The sequence below is a fragment of the Anas acuta genome, chromosome 9 (genome assembly GCF_963932015.1).
Source record: "Anas acuta chromosome 9, bAnaAcu1.1, whole genome shotgun sequence".
Classification (NCBI taxonomy): domain Eukaryota; kingdom Metazoa; phylum Chordata; class Aves; order Anseriformes; family Anatidae; genus Anas; species Anas acuta.
Genome location: NC_088987.1, coordinates 21993602 through 22013387, shown reverse-complemented (window position 1 = coordinate 22013387; position 19786 = coordinate 21993602). Strand labels below are relative to the sequence as shown.

The window sequence follows — 19786 nt, the reverse complement described above, 5'->3', positions numbered from 1 at the left end:
GCCTCTCGTGTCCTTCTGACTCTGAGTCACCTTTGGCAAGACCCTCGGGCCTGCTCTGCCATGCACGAGACCTCGTTTTTTCTGGCGTTTAACTGTTTTGAAGCAACATCTTGAAATACCGTGCATGAATGTTTTTAAATTACCGTAAGACCACAGCTGGAAGGTGTATTAGAAGGCTCTGAGGCTACTCATAGCTTTTAGCAACTGTGAGTGCATATGCTTTCTCTGAAATAAATGGGTGATCCCCGTGTGCACTTCAAAGCTTTTTTTTTTTTTTTTTTGTATGGTAGCAGTAGTTCAGCCTCACACTGCACTGCCTCTCTGCTCATCCAGATGTGAAAGGTTTGGGACGTAACTGTGCTGGAGGAGAGGGTAGGGCAGCTCTTGAGGAGGGATCCAAACAGTCCCCCATCTTCCACATGCAACCTGGCAGGGAACAGGGACAAAGGTGTTGGCAACACTGCTGTATCCACCATGTCCTGCTGCTTGCTTTAGGGAGTTAGATGAAGCTCACTGAAAGGCTTCAGTTCCTATCATTCCTCAGGCATGATGCATGAAATAAGAGGAGATGCGTTCATGACTAGTTTATTTCATCAAGCAGACTGCTGTAAAGACAGCCTCTTGGAGTATTTCGTATTATTGACCCAAGTCCTGATGCTGGTTAGGATTCCACTGCTTGTTCTGAAGTATCCAAGCATGAAAAGGGACTTTCAAACTTGCGTGCATATTTTCGCTGTTTTCCTTGCAATGCCTTTAAGAAAACAAATTCTGGAGACATGGACTTTTGATGTGTCTGAGGAAAATTCCCTTTGCTAGGAAGATAATGTCTGCCAGCTCCTTTTGTTTTGGAAGGGCAATGCGAGTGATAAATTATATCATGCTGAGAGATGACAGTAGCTCACCAAAACTTCGTTGGTCTTTGTATGCATCAAGATAGAGAATGTAATTTTGCTGTTGTAACTTGCTTGAAATGTTTGCCTGCTACTTGTACAAGCTGGACCTTTCCAGCAGTTCTGCTCTAACTGTGGGTCCCTGCATGGAGCTGTGACAGCTGTCAGCACATTGCCGGTGTGTTGTTGGGAGCCATTTGCCATCTGTACCAGGAGGTGGTAGATGGAATAGTAACTCACGTAAGATAGACTTGGAAAAAACTAAAGATTCTTCCCAGGAGAATAATTCGTGCTTTAAAATGGCCTTAAATTTGTTGACATGGTCGAAGTACACATAGAGGAAGATTAATGAAATAAAGAAGGCTTGTGGGAAGGAAACAAACTTTTAAAATGATGTGCTAAAGGGTTATGAAAGAGGAGTGCATGAAACTATTTGGTAGTATCTTTAGAAAATGTTGCAGTCTGTGGAAAGAAAAGTGCAGCAATATTTTCAGAAGACTTAAGCCAGTGCTTGGAAGACAAGGGGTTTACACTTCGCTGCAGACCTCCTGCCAGAGTCAGTTCACCTCTTCGGCCCTTGGCTGCCTGTTTGTAGAGCTGGCATCTCTTTCATGTGGAAGCTGAGCCATGATGGATAGCTACTAGCTCAAGAATCCAGATGCCCTTGACCTCTGCTTTATTACCACAGCCTTTATAAGCTATGGCAAGCGTGACCCACTTCTGCTGTTGCACGGCTTTGCTGCCGCACAGACCCAGCCCTTGGAGCTGCCAAGGACTGGGTCACTGAAATCATCTGGTTTAAAATAACTCTCTTGCCTCTCCGTGTTTCAGTTATTTCTTTTTTAAATCGGGATTCCTCTAATGGTCTGCCTCCCAGCCTGTTCTGTAAACTGTCATGCTGGTGTTACACGGCTACTTGAGCACAGCTGAAATGACTGGTGGTGAAGAAAGGAGTGCGAATGGCAGCGGGTGGATTTGAATGGGGATATTCCTGAGCCCAGCCTCCTTGCCAAAGTCTTCGAAATGGGGAATTAAGGCCCTGCTTGCACAAAGGAGGATTTTGCTTCCCGAAGGGTTTCAGTGAATTCAGCTTCTGGATTAAAGTCCTAATTAACACAAAACAGTGCTTGATGTTTCACTGTAAGAGAAACTGATGCTGTTAATAGTTGGTGCATAAGCATAGTGTATGCTGCTGAGCATACCCCCACATTTACAAAAACAAAATTTGTGTGTGTTGCATGGGATGTCCAGGCATTTTTATTGGGCTGGGAAATTTCCTTCCTATGCTTTGTGAGATTTTCTTAAAACAGAAATGTTTTAAGAAAACTTCCCTCCCTGTGTGCATTAGCTAAGTTTTTGCAGTTCTTGAATTTTGCTCATGGCCTGAATGTACAGTTTTAGCTGCCTTTGGCTTCTGTAATTTACTTGGTTTTGGATTAAGTCTTGTTTTTCTTTGGTAGGAGATGCCATGCCAGGATTATGTCATTCCTACTTGTATCTAATAATATCTTAATCCCCAAATAATTGTAATGAAGTCACTCGGACCACTGGCAGGGAACAGTTTGATCCAAAGACCACTGAATTGAATGAGATTCTTCACTGGGAGCAAAGCAAAGCTTTGGGTCGAGCCCTAGGATGCTATTCCACGTGTGTGTGCACGTGTGTGTGAGTGTTGGAAACCAAAATTCATAAAAATCCCTGCCAGCTGAACCCTGGAGAGCAGAAGATGTCGTGCAGGCACACACAGGATGTGCTAGCAGCCCCAAGGTAGCAGAACAGTTGCCATAACAGCCAGCAACAGACATTATGCAGGATGTCACCCAAGCCCATGTTGATGTTGCTGGAATTAGAGTAGGAATTCAGCTCTGCCAGCTGCCAAGTGCATCTTCTGTGTGGCCAAGGTATCAGCCTCACTTCTGGAGCAGGCAGGGGACTGAGGGAAACATAAACAACAGCAGCAGCAGGCAGAATTGCAGATTCGGTGCAGAAATCACACAGTTGTGCCACTGTGCTCTTGTAATCACATTAGAAAAGTCCAAGTAATAAGCGTGGTACACAGCCTCCTCTGTAGGGCAGGCACACGCAGCCTTTCAGCACGTGGAGTCGGAGCCGTGCGGGTGGCTGAGCCGGTAGGTGCGTTGGCAGAGCCGTGCGTGGGGTTGGGCTGTGCCCGCTGCTGCTCCTCGCCCTTTCTGGATGCACTCAAAGCAAGCTGGGCAAGAAATAACAGCAATGGGCTCACTGCTTTTAAAGGACGTATTTAGTTTTCCTGGCGAATGCTTTAATTAAAATTGTGTCCTTTGCCAGAGTGCTAAGCAATTAAACTCTAATCAAAGCCAGAAGAAAACATTTCCACGGAATGCTTTCAGTGCAGTTCCTGCCTGAGGTTGTGAGGAGGAGTGTTATTTACAGAGATTACATTAACTTGAATTATAAGGTTGCAAGGAAATTGATGACAAAGCTCTCGTGGCTTTCGTTAGGAATCAAAGCCTTCTGATGAAAAGTAAATATGTTTTTGGATGCACATATAATAAAGTTAGACATATTAGCTTAAAAGCAGCTTCTCTGGAAACCGTATTGGAAATTTAGTCTTCCCAATGTGTAGGAGAAACCCATTTTCTGTATATATTTTTAGTGTTCACTTCCTCTCGAGTGCTCTTACCTTACACTATGCACCATTAGCCCACGCTGGGTTTCCAGGTCAGCCGTGTGATTTCCGAGCACCTCTGAGTGCTGCTTGCGTGGCTTGTCCGGCAGGAGCCAGGGCGGCTTCTTGTTCCCACTGCCAGCCTGCAGCTGCCTGCATCCCGATGGGTAAAAGACTAAACTGCGTTCCCCTTACCCTTCTTGGCAAGTCCCCAGTGTCTCTTTCAGTGTGAGACCCCGTTAGCAGAGACCCCTCTCAAACAAGCCTCCTATGTAGACATAAAAATGCCTTACTCTGCAAAACAAATGCATGTGTGGGAACACACAACAACTGCGCTATTGAGAGGCATTTCAGAACTGAACACTGCTGGTTCTCATAGAGCCACAGCTATTTTAACATGAGCTGGATGAAGCAGTCCAGATTTTTTTTTCCACTAGCTACATTTAAAACTCAAATGAGCTTGCTGTGCTTCAGAAAATCGCAAGAAGCAAAAAGATTACAGCCCAAATCCCTCAGTGAGCTCTAACATATTTTAGCATCAAAACACCCCTAAGTGAAGTATTTTAAAAACAGCAATGCTGCTAATGAGAGCTAATAACTTTCCAGATGTTTGCTATTATTTTGCTGCACATGACTTTTTTTAAAAGGTATGTGAACTGATCCTGCCAGTTGTTGATGGCTGTGTGTGTAAGGAGCAGCTGGTGTGCTTGGACTCGGCACTTTCATACTTCCAGTTCCATGAAACTGGAATCAGAGGAGGAGGCTTATCGTACAAGAGAGGGAGCACATTTTCTCGTGTGAATTCAGAAGCAGAGGGAGAGGGGGAGAGAGAGCAAAGGATCGTAATGCTGCATGTGCTTCAGTTTCAGTGGATCAAATCTTTCCTCTATCTGCATCCAAGCTATTCGGTTGTGATCAGATGATCAGAGCTCAAGGAAGCGATTGGAGAGCGAGCTGGCTGCAGCTGCACTGTAGGCTGTTTTCAGGGACAAGGAGCCACTGTTTTTCAAACATAGCATAAACATAGAAGTTATTTTGTAGGCTTCAGGATGCAGATATGGGTTGTGCTGCCAGCATTGTTCTGCTTCAAGCCTTTCGTTCTGTGGTACAGAGGAACTGTCCACATATTTGTAGACGACGGCGACGAGAGGAGTTGTCACATGAAATCCTGCCGCTGGATAGCGACGATGAAATGAGCAGACCCAGGACTCTCATCATAATGGTACGGTATACTTTAATCAGCAGAGTTGTCAGAATTATTATTACAGATGCTGTGCCATTTATTTTCTTTGACTACATAATCGGAGGGAGAGAGCGTTTGACAGGCTGTTTGCTACTATAGATTATTCTCCTGGTAGATTTGCTGTCTCTGTTCACAAACACGGCTGAAATGTTACTTTAATCTCTCACTAAAGCTGCGAGCTACTCATAGGCTGAAGTAACTGTTCTGTTTGTTTAATTTACTGATGGGTTTTGTTACTATCTGTGAGACGAGCAGCTTTGGAGCCTGTAGTGCAGTCGTGTTTTACTTCAGACTTGGAATTCCAAACAGCAGACAGCTTACAAAATGTTTACCAAGTCTGTTCATCATAAAAACAAAAACAAACCTGAAAGATAGACAAAACCCCTTTCCTTTCACCCAGGATGCAGCTGGAAAATATATCGAGTTGTTTGCAGATCAGCTCCCATATGTCTTTGCTGCAAACTGTTTGCAGCAGCAAGATGTTTGCAGCTCGCCACTTCCCGGCTTAGTGAGTTTCCTCGGTTCTGTAACAGAGGGGGCTCAAATTTTCTCTCTGAATTAAAACTGGTTTGTTTTTATTTTGTGCTTGGAATAAAATAAGCAGTATAGCTTTATGAGGGATAAGTGACAAGGTTGTTTTCATTACAAGTCACTGCTTCAGCATGGAGAATGTGCTGACCACCTAGGTACTGCTCTTCCTTGCTGATCCACGCAGAATGAACTTTACCATCTTGAAGCAGCTCAGGTCTGAGATGGCAGTGATTTAGTACTGTGTGGCTCTTACTTGGTAAAATATATATATATATATTTATTTATATTTCTATATTACCAAGACGCTGCAGATAGTATTTTTGCCAGTTTGTCAGAGTGATCAGGTATAGTATTTGAGCAATGGAAAATATTTTTGTTGTTTCTTTCTCCTCTCTATGAAGGATGCTATGATCAGGTCCAAAGCACATCCTCTGACACCCGGCTGTAATACAGAGCAGTAACGTAAACGTAAGTGGGTGATGGTAACATCGGAGAATTTAGTAGCTGTCATGAGGTCTGGCAGCGGTTTGAATAGAGCATTGCTGCCCATAGAGGCGTGTGTTGCAGTCATGGCAACTATAGTAGCTAGGATCCAATCCAAGCTGTGCTTTAATTATCAGCTGAGGGCATTATCCAGTGCAGGGGTTGTGGCTACTGGTCACAAGGACGGAGAGCGTGGATTTCATCATTGCAAAGCTACGTTTAAGCATCTTTTGCTTTAAAATCCAGTGTATATATAAAACAAACTTTTTTTTTTCCACATCTAATGGTTAAATAAACTACTTCAACAGCATTTAAACAAGTAGTTGTCTCCCTCCCTGTAGTAGTTTCAAGCATAATGACTTGAGAAAGATCTGGAAGAAATTGCAGCATGTCAGAGTCTGAATCATCAGTGCAACTTGCCTCATCCCTCGCTACAGAAGGGTGGGCTTGGGCAAAGTGGCAGCAAACAGCGCAGTGCACACCCTGTACCCCAACACCAGCTAGTGGTAGCCTGGGTTGTGGTTCCGTGCTGGCAAATTCTGTGGGAGCAGGGCTCTGAGAAGTGAGGCTTTACTAGGAGCTGTGGAAGCTTTTGTCAGCCCCGAAGAGATGCCCAGAGGGGGATGCCCAGAGGCGCTGAGCATGGCCAGGCGTCTGCCTGTCACCTGCTGCAGGGTGTGAGCTTTGGTCTCAAGCCCTCTGCCTGTGGTAGTAACTCCACGAGGGAACAGGGCAGCAGCATTAATGCACCGGCACTTATCCTGCCCTTTCCCAGGAGATCTGTGGGAATCCTGTCTGCCCCAGGTCCTTGGAGAAGCAGAGGGAGAGCAGCCCATGGGGCTGGCTTCGGCACGGTGGGAGCTGCAGGGGGAAGCGGCTGGGCAGCTTGGAAAAATGGTCGTGCCTCTTGCATCTTGCCTTGCAGTTCTGGATGGGTGTTATCACTGTGGTTTTTTGTTTATAGGCAGGCTAGAAGCAGTTAATTGCATAACTATCTAAAATAAACCCTCATCGACCCTTGCAGGGAGGCATACCAGTGATGGGGAGAACTGGTGAGTTCAGAAGGAAGCGCTGCTTCAGAGCACTTCTGTGATGGGAATTGATGGTCCTGGTTCCACTAAAATTCATGTGTTACTCAAATAAGCAGCATGATAAAGAGGACTGGAGGCTACTGCATCTTAATAAAGCGTGTGTTACAGTCCTAACCATTTTTTTTCCTTCCTTGGTCTGTTGTAGATCATTGAAGTTTATGTCTGGATAATACAGTGGAGACAATTATGTAGACAAGTAGAAGAGTGTTTAGCTCAAAACATCATCATTCACGTTGTGCAGATGCCAGGAGCTAAGCTGATCCCAAGTAGACCACCTAGCCCGCAGGACTGGGGGCAGGGGGTGATCGGGGTGCCCAAAGAAGAGGGGCCAAGAAGTCCCAGGGTGCAGAAGACCCCGAGGCATGCTGACCTGCAGGTGGGCTCCTGTCAGCTGCCAAACTGGTACTTGGCCTGTCTGCCTCCTTGGAGCTGCTGTGCCCCTGGGGCGTGCTTCCTACCAGGACTGTTAGGATTTAGTGTCGACCCTGGAAGATAAACTGGGCCTCCTTTATGAATGGGTTTTTTAAGTCCCCAGCTCTGCTGCGCGTTCTTGCGAGTTTGTTTGCCCTGGGAGAGCAAAGTAAAATCTAAATGTTGCCTTGATATGGAAAGGAATTGTGAGGCTGCCTATGCTAACATACTTGCAGTAAGCGTACGGCACTACAGATGTGCCCCATCTCCCGTTATTAACTCTGAAATGGAACATCTGTGTAGGCTGCCCTAGGAATTGTGCCTTTAATGGTCATGTTTGCAAACATTACAAATGGAAAAAAAAAAAAGAGGCATTAGAGGAAGTCAGTTTATAGTTCTGGTATGAAAATCTCTGGCCTGTAGGTATGGTTTAAAAAAAAAAAAAAAAAAAAAAAGGCTCCTTTTTTACACTTCCAGTTGCTTATCCCATGCCATATGAATGAAGGCTGTTTGTGCCCTTCGCTTCTGAGCGTGCTTTGCCCACCTGTGGCTCTTCCTCTCCCGCAGCCGGGGGTGAGCCCCCAGCACACACCTCCCTGCAGAGGAGCTGGGGGCTGGAAAAGGGAGAGGGTCCCAGTACAGCTTGCAGCTATCGCTTATCAACCACCTCATATTTCTGTATGGAAACTGTAGGTGTTGCAGCAGGCGTGTCCAGGATCCTTACTGAAAACGAGGGCTGATGTCTTTGTTCACTGATATTTTTTTCTTTTCCAGTTTTCTGGTTTAGAAAACTGGTATTTATCCTTGGATAAGGCAGGTTAGTATGCTGACAGGATCCATGGAACAGGGGAGAGATGTAAAAAAGACGGAACTGGAAATTTTCTGTCAATGTGTTATCTGGAGAGAATCCTGGGAGCTATCAGAAACAAGCAATATAGGTATTCAGCAGCCACTAGCTAGATGTAGAAGTTGAATATTTGCATCAAATAGACCATCTTGTTATTTGTTACTTATCAAAAAAAAAAAATCCATGAAGTGGTTAGGTTTGAGATATATATATGTATATATATATACAGTCTGTGCAGAGTATATGCAAATGACTATATGCTGGTGTTGGTTTTTTTTTGTGCTTTTTTTTTGTTTGTTTGTTTTGGTTTGTTTTTTGTTTTTTTTTGTTTTTTTTTTTTTTTGGAAGGGGGAAGGGAAGAGGAAGGTGCCTGAAGAAATAAAATTTAGTTCTTGGGGTTATGCAGAACTGTTTGGAGAGCGAGTGCTAATGCTTAGATGACACTTGGCATTTGGAGCTGATGACTAGAACACAACTTGAGCTTTATCTACTAGGTCACTGATTGTTTTCTTTTCACATGATTTATTATGAACTTTGGCAGCCGAGATTCGTGTGGAAGATAAGAGTGAAATGCAATATTTGAGGGTACGACTTTTCCCCTCCCTTGGTACCCAGCTACAGGAACACATGGCAAAATGCTTCACGTTTTGAACAGCGTCGTAACTCGAAGTGACATGTTAGCTTGAGCTCAGCAACAGCGAGGTGATGCTATTACCCTCTCGATTCAATTTGTCATCTCTGAAAAGAGACAACTTGCAGAGGCTTTCTCTCTTCGTTCCAGTTACGCAGGAAGTACAAGAACCTCCCCTGTCACACACAGGTTAGCTTCTCTGCTCTGGTGTGCAGGCAGAGCTGGGGCACTGGTGGAGCTGCTTCTTGTGTCACTTTGTAAATGGAAACTTAGTCTTGTGGTCTAGCAGTAGGAAAGATAAAAGTACAGCTTTAAGATATTTTCCTGACAAACCTCTCATCTAATGCTTAAATATACATCCAGACTTGTTCCTTAAGTTTTGTTGCAGGATCTGCATTAACTTTGTTTCTAGTTTAAATAGTTCATACTTTGTTTCTCCTCTGCATGCATTTACCGAACTGAAATTTGCACCATACGCACATTCAGTGCCATCAGTGCCATCAGTAGATGGCGTTTCTAGGAATCATTTTGAGATCTCCCACTCGTGACTTGCTGGTTTTATGGGTAGGGGCATGTTGCAGAGAGCCTCTAAACGGGGAGGGCTGGCAGTGGATGTGGAGGGCAGTGTTAGGTTTAACTCTGTGAAGAGGAGCCATGTCTTGGAGGAGGGGAGTGTCCGTGAAAGGCCAAATTATCCAGGGCTGGAAAGTTCAGAAGAAATACTCATTCGCATCTCTCAGCTCAAGTCAGAAGCTTCAATGTAAAATAAATTTATTGTTATTTAAAATACATATTTATCTTTAATCAACATCCACTTTGGCGCTTGACCTCAATAGGAACAGACACAGGACTATGTTTGAATAAATGAATAATGTTCAAGTGCAAAGAGAGGAAAAATGTAAAGTGATGCATAAAATGCAATTTTACTTCAAAAAGCCATTTTTGCAGCTGCTGCTGTTGTCTTTGAGACTTCTTTCTTGTGTCTGATGCTCTGTAGGCCTGCTGGTAAGTCCCTAGCAATGAACTCTTCCCTTCAGAGGGTGTGCACTGGTGGAGACTGGTGTTATAATCAGCAGGATGGTACAGGAGGGATGGTGCCCACCTCACTTCTTATAGCACTGTGTGCTCTGCTGTGCTACAAGACATTTGGTTTGGTTTTGGCTTTTACTAGTTTAAGCAGCAGATATAGTTTCTTAAACACAGATGAGAACGAGCCCAAAACAGGGATTCGTTTTCATATTTAAGATCATTGCAGTAACAGTTGAAGTATGCGTCTGACTGAAAAAGAGATGGCATAAAACCATTCTTTTTCCACTGAGCAAATCTCCTCCATCTGACTTTAATACGATTAGATCTGTGATTTGAGCAACAACATTTTATATTGCTTTCCCCTCTTATTAATGTCGAAGTAATGTGTACAGCACGATAGTATGTGGAATTAAATTGTTATGAATCTGTGAACTGAGTTCCTTTGACAGCTTGTGAAGTCTGTGGATTCAAAACAATAAAGCAGGTGGTAAAAATATGCTCCACAGGAGATGATTTATCTATTTATTTATTTTTACTAGGAAGGGTAGAATGTAGCTCAAAAGAACATAGAGAAGTCTCTGTCAGTTGCAGTTGCTGGGAGTGCTTCATGAAGGCTTCGTGGTTTTATGCAGTTGAGATGTGTGCTCAAAATGCGTCTTGGGAAAGAAGACGATTGACCTGTAGAAAGCTAAAGTAACTTGATTAAGGCCAAAATGGAAAAGAGGGAAACAAGCAAACAAAACACCTTGAGGCTTTGGCCATCTGCAGCCGTGCTGCTTCGCCTACTAAGCACATTTATAAGCAAATCTATGCATCCACATGCTTGATCTGCTGCAGTTGGCAGCTTTGTCTGCAGTGCTCTGTCTGCTGTTCTGCCTGGCTCCGGTTCTGATGGGCTGAAGCAAATGCCAGCTTTCTGCTTTCCTTGAGTGTTTTGCTCTTTGGGTCTTCCTCCGTGCCTTTCTGTTGATGTTGAAGTATTTCCATCTTATAAAGGAAGAGTTAGGAACAAAATCCCAGTGATCTGACAGGCCTGGGATTCTGGCATTGGGCGAGCTATGGTTGTAGAAATCTTACATAGTACATGATGTAAATAGGTTGAGATTATACCCAGTCAGCCCTGTGCACAAATCTTGAGTTTGTTTGCTTTCCTGTGTTTGTTGCAATATTAAATACATTCAGCATGGAGTAGGCAGTAAGGAAAAGAGAAAAATCTGTGTAATAATAAAGAGTGAACATAGATTTAAATGCCAAGCACTAGGCACAGGACGAGCAATCAAAAATAACCACAATAATATCTCTGAAGTTCTGCAAACTCCAAGAAGTGCTTTGAAATGTATTTCTTGCTCAGAAACACAGAAGGCAGCAGAGGTTTTCTGTTTCATACTGTCAGTATGCGGTACAGTGTTCAGCAGAAATGCAGAATGTATTAAATAAACTTTTATGTATCTGTGAATGGCAGCGTGTAGGTCTGCTTTCAGAGGCATTCTCTTTTTATGTGCACCTTGGGCTGCCCACATAGTTCCAGGCTTGTGTCTCAGTTGAAATGATTCAATGTCTCACCTCCCACAGCAGGTCCGGGGCTGCTGACCCCGGGGTGGGTGAGGGGAGCGCGGTTGTGGCTGGTGGGAGAGGAGTGGCTTGGAGATGGGGGGAGAGAAGCCAAGAGGAAAGTGCTCTTTCCCTTCATCTGAAATGAATTGGGCATATTGCTGTTAAACTTGCGTAAGTTGTCTATCAGCCTTTATCTGTTTCATAGAGATATACACATATATCAGAATTGTTTGGTTTCCATGTACATAGAAAGTGCCCGTTGCTCTGTAGCCTCTCCTGCAACCTGTGGCCAGCAAGGTGGGGTGACGTGGCCCGGTACAACAGGAGTCATTTCACTTCCCTTTCCCTAACACCAGCTCCTGAGTTGTTCCGCTTCAAACAGAAAGCCTGTCTGGCTGCTGACAGGGCCAGAGCTGTGGCAGAAAGACAAACTGAGGAATATGTGCTATGAGCATATCTGTGCTTTAAAATCGCGTGGTTACTGTATGTGCTGTAAAGCCTGGTCTACTGCTTTGCATCCCAAGAGAGCTGCCACCTGATTTCTAAGAACTCTCAAGAGATTGACTTCTAGGTTACGTTTCCTGTATCATTTCGTCCTTTTGATGAAAGGCACGGCCTCTTTTTGACTATTAGATGACTGCTGTTGGTCTGTGGGTGCATGCAGATGACTTCCAGGTCACGATGCCTCCTGCAGCTTAAGAGTAACTGCACAAACACAGGTGAATGGTTTTGCTCTTCCCTTAACCAAAGGTTATAAGGTGCATAAAGGCAGAACACAGGATTTCATTAGTAAGGCTAAGCAGACTTTCAGTGCATTTAATCCTTTCAGCTAGCACTAATTGGCAGCTCTGTTTTTGTGAGCATGTGAAACAAGAAATGAAGTCTCTGCCAAGGTGCTCAAGTAACTGAATTATTGCTCACCGCAGCGCTGTTGCTTCAGGAACACAGAAGCAGGCACGGTGTCATCAAAGTGTCTGGAGCTAAGGAAAGAGGAGTGTCTGCAAAATACAGGAGCAGTTTCTGGTCTTCCAGCTTTTGAATCGCTTCCTCTGAATAACCAAGTCTGTAGCCTGAATTATTGTGTGGAGAGAGGCGTGCCGTGGTAGAGGGTTAGAAATCAGCATCAAAAAACACATCACTATTTAATAATTAAGGATGTTTTGGGTGGCAAGGGGCTGGCATCATCGTGGGGCACTATTCCATGTCCAGGCCAGCCTAGGCTGGCTCAGACCATGGACCATGACCTCCTCCTCTGAGGTGGGGTAACCGTGCACATGCAGACACGTCCCTGGTCAGAATGAAGCTCAGCACCCTGGTTCCCTCATTGCTCTGGGGCTCACTTACTTCACCTCCGCTGGGACTCTTATTTTAGACATAGGGACCTGCATAAATAAATGCATATTATAAAAACTGTACTTTTTGCTTCCTGTTTAATTGGTGCCTCTTCAGAACAAAATGTTATGTTCTGTCTGAACAGAAAGAATGTGTGCAATATCTTACTTTTACAATTGCAGTCTGTTAATAATTATTGCCAATTTGTGGTTAGCTTAAAATATAATAGAATCTGTGTGTGTGGTTTGCAATGAAAAATAGCCATTGTAATGTTTGTCAGACTTCTTTATGCCTCGGGGATCACTCTGAATGCAGTGTATGGAACCAACTGAAGTGAATACTTAATGCCTTTGGTGTTTGTTTTTCCTTATTTCTCATCTGTCAACTGCTGTGCTGATTTTCTTTTTATTAGTATTGATACATGCTTGAAGATGAGACAGCCAGATTGAGCTCTTGGTTTTACATGTGTAAATGCAGCAGGATACATTTTAGACTTTAATGCAATAAAACAGAAAAACAGATCAGAAGCATAACTCTGCTGCCTGCCACCTCCTCCCCCCCCCTCCTTTTTTTTTCTTTTTTTTTTTTTTTAAAAAAAAAAAAAGAAATCAGAGAGTGGAAAATGTGTGTGGCCTTGGCCTTGCTGGATCAATCAGTGATGAGCTATGAAACTAGTATGTTGGGAGTTAAACATCTTGGCATCATCACTGACAACTTCTCTTTGGCATTGCAATGCAATTTCGGTGCTACCTTGATGCTTTCAGCAGGCTGCGACTTATATGCTAAAATTAGCTCTTTCAGAGCATAAACCATACCAGTGGGGAGATTAATTACTGACGTGTGAATTCCTGGAACCAGACACGCCACTCTCCTTCTGAGAGGTTTCTTCCATCGGTGAATTTTGTGCAACCATGTGCTACAGCTCACTGTGTAGCAGGTCCGATCTTAATGCAATTACAAAGGCAGACAATTTCTTAGGAGAAACTTTGCCTGGCAGCGCGCCTCTATTTTCTCACTTTTGGCTACTTGGGGCTTGAAAGTGAAGAATACAAATGGTGCTCAAGTAGTCGATCTCCATTTCTCTTTTCCCAGTGCCTTAGCTGTGTCTGTCCTTACCCCGTTCTCCCACGTGCTTGAGGAGCCTTTCCTCATCTCCCTCGAGCTGCATGGAAGTGCAGGCCGTGTCCAGCTGCCTCTGCGGTCTCGCCAGCTGGCGCTCAGGCCTGGATGTGCTCAGCCAGGCCATGACTGCTTGGGTTATTTGCAGTGCCTGAGCTCCTCCAGCTATTGACCACCATCAGCTCTTTGGTTTTAAGCAGGGAGATGAGGCAAGGCCCTACAGGAGGTGCAGCAATCTGTAGGGTTAGCTGAACACTTGTTCGTGGCCAGGAGTGCCCAGCTTACTCGGCCTCGTGGTCTTGCCGCTGGGTTTCCTTTTGTCTTTCGGCTGACCTGATGCGAATGAAGCTCAGGCCCTTGTTGGCCGTCTCGGCTCCCAGGTGTGCCTCGTGGCACATCCTTTGCATGGCTGTGAGCAGCACACGGGCAGAGGGTGCAGGGAGTCATCCTGACCTCCACGCTGGTCAGTCCAGGGGGAAACGTTTCCTGTTTCTGTGCAGACTTTTAACGAATAAATTCTCCAGTATTTGAGATATACGTTGTAATTTGTTGGTCATGCTGTGGCTTGCCCCTTTTGTCAGGTAATCTCTGTTTCTGCTGGCAGTGCGGCAAAGCCATCAGTGAGGCAGGACTGGTGAGCCAAGCGTTCACGTGGCCACTACCTGCTGCTGCTCAGAAACCCTCCGGCGGCATGCCCCTGACTTCCTTGGGCACCTGTGCAAGCACAGAAAGCCTCAGCGTGATGTTCAGAAGTACAAGGAAAACTCATGAGTGTGGTTTGAACTGAAGAAGTGTTTGGAAATAACAGACATGCTTCTTAGCGTGTGCTTCATTTCATATACAAATCAGAAGTGAATCCTGCCTAAGCTGGGTACCAATATGTTTGTCTTCCTTTACTGAATCGAAGAAAAACAGAAACTGTAAATCATAGTTAATAAAATGGAGCTCTAAAATGTTTTTGCTTTACAGAAAAGGCTGTTCTTGAAGAATACACCAAAATGGACCTGCCCACATGAAATATCTGAGAGATGAGTTGACACAAAAGTTTGTACCAGTTCCCACTGAGAATTTTCTTTACACAGTATTTTTAAGCTGCCAAAAGCTTTTGCACGTAAAAAGTACTTGCCAGTTTTCCTTTTTAAAACAAAATCAATGGCAATTTTATGTTACATGAGCCTGCAAAAATAATCTGAGTTGGTGGCTGAACATTGCTTTTTGTAAAACGCATTCAAAAGACGACCGTATTTCTTGGAAATATTTTTACAAAGGATTTGCTCCTAGAATCAGACCATGTCTGCAGTGCTTCAAGCAGAAAAAGGAACTGAGTGAGGAAGAACTGCAGCAAACTGCTTTGTTTCCCATCCACATCCTTTTCTGGCACTTGCTTCTGCCTGGCTGTGCTGTGTATTTGCAGGCAATCAGAAGTTAACCTCTTAGCTTCTGATTTTCTGACCGCTGCTTTTGTGTCCAGCTCAAGTGGTGCTTAGTAGAAATGAATCAAGATGTTCCAGCTATTTTGACGGGAAGAGAGAGTTTTCTGGACTTTCCAGAATTAAAAAATAAAATAAAAATTCCAGCTCATGCATTACAGAGTCAGGCTGTCCATGACCAGTTTATGTTCCTGGTGGTTAGGCAAGAGTGAAGGTTGAAGGGCTTGTCTTCACTGCTGGCTACAAAGAGCAAGGCGTGGGAGCGGGGAAAAACACAAGGGAAGAAATACTGGCCGACATTCATCCTGTTAGAGAAAACCATTCGGAGAAGGCAAAGGAAGAGGAATGGCTACGATTCAGCTCCCAGCCTTGCAGAGGCTGCGGCCCGGATGCTTACAGCAGCTTTACTGTGTTAAGAATGACATACATGTAGCTCTGGTCCTGCTTTCTTGCTCACTCAGAAATCATAAAGTAAATTTGCTTTTTGATCTATTCTTGGATAACAGAGTTCTGTAGCAGCTTCCTGGGAGGTCTTTAATACACAGCACAGTTCAAAGCACACGTACTGGAGTTGTAAAATTACAGAGAAGGATGAGGAAGGAGGATCAGTAGACTGTGACCGTGTAGGTAAAGAGTGGACCTGGGCTGGCCTGAACAACTATGAGAGGATAGGATGGAAGCTGAAAAAGCAAAAATGGTGTCACACGTGTAGCCTTTGCTTGCAGTTCCTACTCTCAACAAGAGAAATTGGGGTCATCACTTGAAGCTAGTGGATGACAGCTTTGGGGTAGGAGGAGGGAAGTGAAGAGAATTTGCTCAACAGAATGAATATTTGAGCTGTGGATTTCCTTGCCACCAAATATTTAACATCCTTGGTGCTTGCATAAATTTAAAGAATTATTGGGTACGTCCATGACAGGAAAGTGTTTGAGAATTAGTGAATATGGAGGATGGTACCTCAGCTGGGAGCCTGCGTGAATGGAAACTGGAGGAGTATGCGGAAGAAATACTGCTATGCTTACTGGTTTCTTTATTTTTCCGTAGGCATCTGTGAACTCACAGGTCCAGAAAGCTGAGTTAAATGAATTTTCATCCTTCTCAGTATGGTCATGCTCACAGAAACTGCAATTTAGCATGGCATCTAGATGAACATTCGATACTTTGCTTGCTACTGAAATAATATTCTACCATTCATTGTCTTGCCTCTTACCTGCAAGTGTGTCAATTCCATTGCCTGCTCACATGAATTACTGGGCATTTATTGCAGCCTGCTGGCCACGTGCATGGACCTTTCCTCTGAGCCAGCTGATGCGTGGTAGCATGCCTGTGCATCTGGACCCTGCACATCCCTCAACTGTTTGTAGCTGCGAGGTTGGGATAATTGAAGGAGTAGAACTCAATGGAGTATGTTATGTTTCCTTTTGCCAAGGTTGGGGTTATCTTCAGTGTTGATTACTTCACACAGGCTTTCACAAACCACAGGGCTTGTTCTGGGATCCCAACCACTGCCCCGCCTGTTTTTTCCCAGAATTTTTGTCTTCTTATTTTGGTAATACTGAAGATTTCACATTTGTTATGAGTATGTATGAAGATTAGCAGTTTTTAGTTTAGAAATTAGAAACAGAGACTGGGAAAGTGAAAGAGTTGTCTGGAAGTACAGACAATTATGTCAGAGTGAGAAATACGTTATTGTGTGCTGTAACTCTTAGACTTCACAGTTTTACTGTTGTAGGAGATCAGGTAAGAGAAAAGGAATGTCAAAAGGATGCAAGATGTCTTTTTCTCTTTTCCACTACCAAAGTGAACTAATGTCCATTTGACTTGCAGGATTTTATGTTGCATTCCTTCTTCTCACTGAAATAAGTGAGTAATCTTGCTTATCTGTACTTTGAAATTTTCCTCTCTTCAAAAATGCCATTATTTACCTTTTGACAATAGGATCTAAATGATGAAACATAAAAGCAAGAGCTCAAGTTGCTTAAGACACCTACAGGCAGTAGAAGAGAGGTTACAGGAGCTTATGAAGTTGAGTATATGCTCTAAGTGTGTAAAATCAAACATAATGGTTGTACTGTCAGCTTGCATGGAGGGAAGAGTATTTTAGTACTTAGAAAAAAAAAGGAGAATATCATAGGATATGTTATTTTTGTGTGTATATACGTGTACACATGTATTTATGGCACTATAGATGATGTTTGTGACCTTGAGTAAATGAGCTGCCTGACCTCCTTTTGCTTCAGCTATTCCAGCTGGAAAATTGGGTGGAAATGTGGACTCTCTTTGTAAACCAGATGTTGCTGAAGCTGAGCTTTTCTTGGTAAATAAAATGAAAAATCATTGCTGCAATGTAGGATGGACATGAATAGCAGATACTAGAATTACAATCAGAAAAGCACGCAATGGAAGCCAAAAAACAGGGCAGCCGCAACATGTCTGAAGATAGTAAATTTAGATGATTAAATTATTTAATGGCCTTTTATGGCCCTTCATCACTATGTGTTTTGTTATCAAGGGCTGATTCCAGTCCAAGTAGATGAAAACAAAAGGATAATGTTTGTTTGAAATTTCCCAGTGGATCAAACTAAAGAAGAAATTAAAGTAATTGCATATTTGGTTTTTGTACGCATCAGCAGGACAACATTGCTAATGGAAAGTTTATTCTTCCAGCCTGATTGCTGATGTAAAAAGAAGCATTTTGTTCGCTAAAGCGAGTACGTATAGCCGTGTTTCTATTCAACCTGTGCAAAGATGCCTGGAACAGAAGCTTGATGTGCTCGGTGCTGCTGGAGGAACTCACGCCTGCGAAGGGGGCCGGCTGGCAGCACGGCGGCACAGCACGCCCAGCTCGTCCTGCTTCACCAAGCAGCTGCCATCCCAAGCCCTGAAAGGGCGCAGAAGGAATGGCAGCAAGCATGGGACCCATGAGACTGGTTTTCTGCTGAGTGCAGCTGTTTTTCCACCTTGGGAAGCTGCTGGAACGATGTTGCTGTTGAGAGTGTTTTCTTGAACGGTAGAAATGTTATCATGGCAAGGCAAAAGCAGCAACGGGGGTGCACATTTAGCAATGTTCCCATGTTTTTGGAGAGGTAGGGACTGCTGCTTGCTCAGTTGAGCCTGCTTCTGAAATGAGATGATAGTGAGACATTTGGGAGTTGTAAAACGAGCGAAGGGGTAGCAGGTGGCTTTTGGAGCATAGCTGTTATCAGCAAGCTCTTGTGAGTACTTACGAGGCTGTGTGGAGGTGATGAAATACGTGAGCTGGAAGGGCCCTTGAGTGCTGTATGTGACACCACATTGCCCAAATGCCCTCCCCAGGGCCTTTCTCCTAACACCCCCAGGGATGCTTAAAGCCCCAAATGAACCCCATTGACCCTGGCAGTGCACAAAGACTGGCGATCCAGCTCGTGGCACCACCAGCTCAACCAGAGGGTGTGTCGTATCCTTCACCTGGGACATGCAGATACAGAAGCCTCTCACAGATTTGTTTCACATGAGGTGCGCCAATAGCTAGGGCATGGAGCGAAGGTGAAGGCACAGAGGAATGGCTGTGCTGTCATCCTGGGAAGGAAAGAAATGGACTGATGTAGCTGGAGCTGCTGGCATCGGGGACTGTTTTCTGGAAGGGTCTGTTAGCGGAGCTCTGAGAAATAGAAGAGACTTGTTTTCATGGGTATTTATGCAGGGTCATTGTCATCCTGCCTCAGAGAGCTCACCTTGTGTGCTGATGTCGTTTTTACCATGATGGATTTCCAGCCCTTTGTCTGCTCAGAGAGAGAGCTTTTTGGATTTGTAGGCAGAATGCAAGTATCAGCTACTGCAATGACTTTGCACAGTGTGGTTATATGTGGAGGCTGATGCCTTAGCCTAAGTTACTAGTTTGTAGGTGGAGTCAGGTTTCTCAAAAAGAAAATAACAAAAAACACTATTTCTCTTCCGGCTGATTCAGTACCAGAGTGACTTTGAAAAAGGTTGCATCATATGTGTTTTTTTCCCTTAAAAAAGAAAAAATAATTTGCTTTTCTGGTTGAATTACTTTGATTTTTATATCCCTTTTTCCTTCTCTCCCCCTCCCCTTTTTTTAAAGGAGTCTCAAAACGTGGATCAATACTGAACATTTCATTCCAAAAGAAAGACAATCTCTTCTTGATAGAGAGAGAGAGTTTGTCTTTCAGTCATTAATGGCAGAAGTCTTGGAATGGAGATAACTAAGCTTTCTGCATTCTCTGGTAGGTGCTAGTAATAAATAAGAAAACTTGTTTCTGATTCTGCAGTTGTAGTATGCTTTGCCTTTCCAATACGGAGCTTTAAGGAAGTTCAGGCTACATGCATTCACAAGCCACTAAAGAATACATGCTGCTCTTGACGTCTGGAAGACGTGGGTGAGATGAATGGGTGGTGTACAGTCATTAGCACCTCACTCACAGTCCCATTAGTGGATTTTTGGCAGTCACATCTGAAAATGTGGAGTCACTCATTGCAACCAATTTCCTAGCAAGTGCTTGGGCCACCAAGAAGATCACAGATTCTATCTGATCCAGCTTGCTTCAT

At 44.0% G+C, this 19786-nt stretch overlaps 1 protein-coding gene across 12 annotated transcripts in view; it reads left to right on the top strand.

The window, feature by feature from the left end:
• Positions 1–19786, top strand: part of DOCK10 (dedicator of cytokinesis 10) — a 148026-nt gene that overhangs the window by 17565 nt on the left and 110675 nt on the right. For 6 of the 12 annotated variants that reach the window (XM_068691431.1, XM_068691432.1, XM_068691435.1 and 3 more), the window contains exon 1: positions 4342–4759. The exons of 5 other annotated variants lie outside the window; for them this stretch is intronic. In XM_068691431.1, coding sequence (XP_068547532.1) covers positions 4595–4759 — 165 coding nt within the window. In that variant the 5' untranslated portion in view covers positions 4342–4594. Of the gene's footprint in view, positions 1–4341; positions 4760–19786 lie in introns of those variants that run through there. One more of the 12 variants, XM_068691434.1, reaches the window with a different exon arrangement.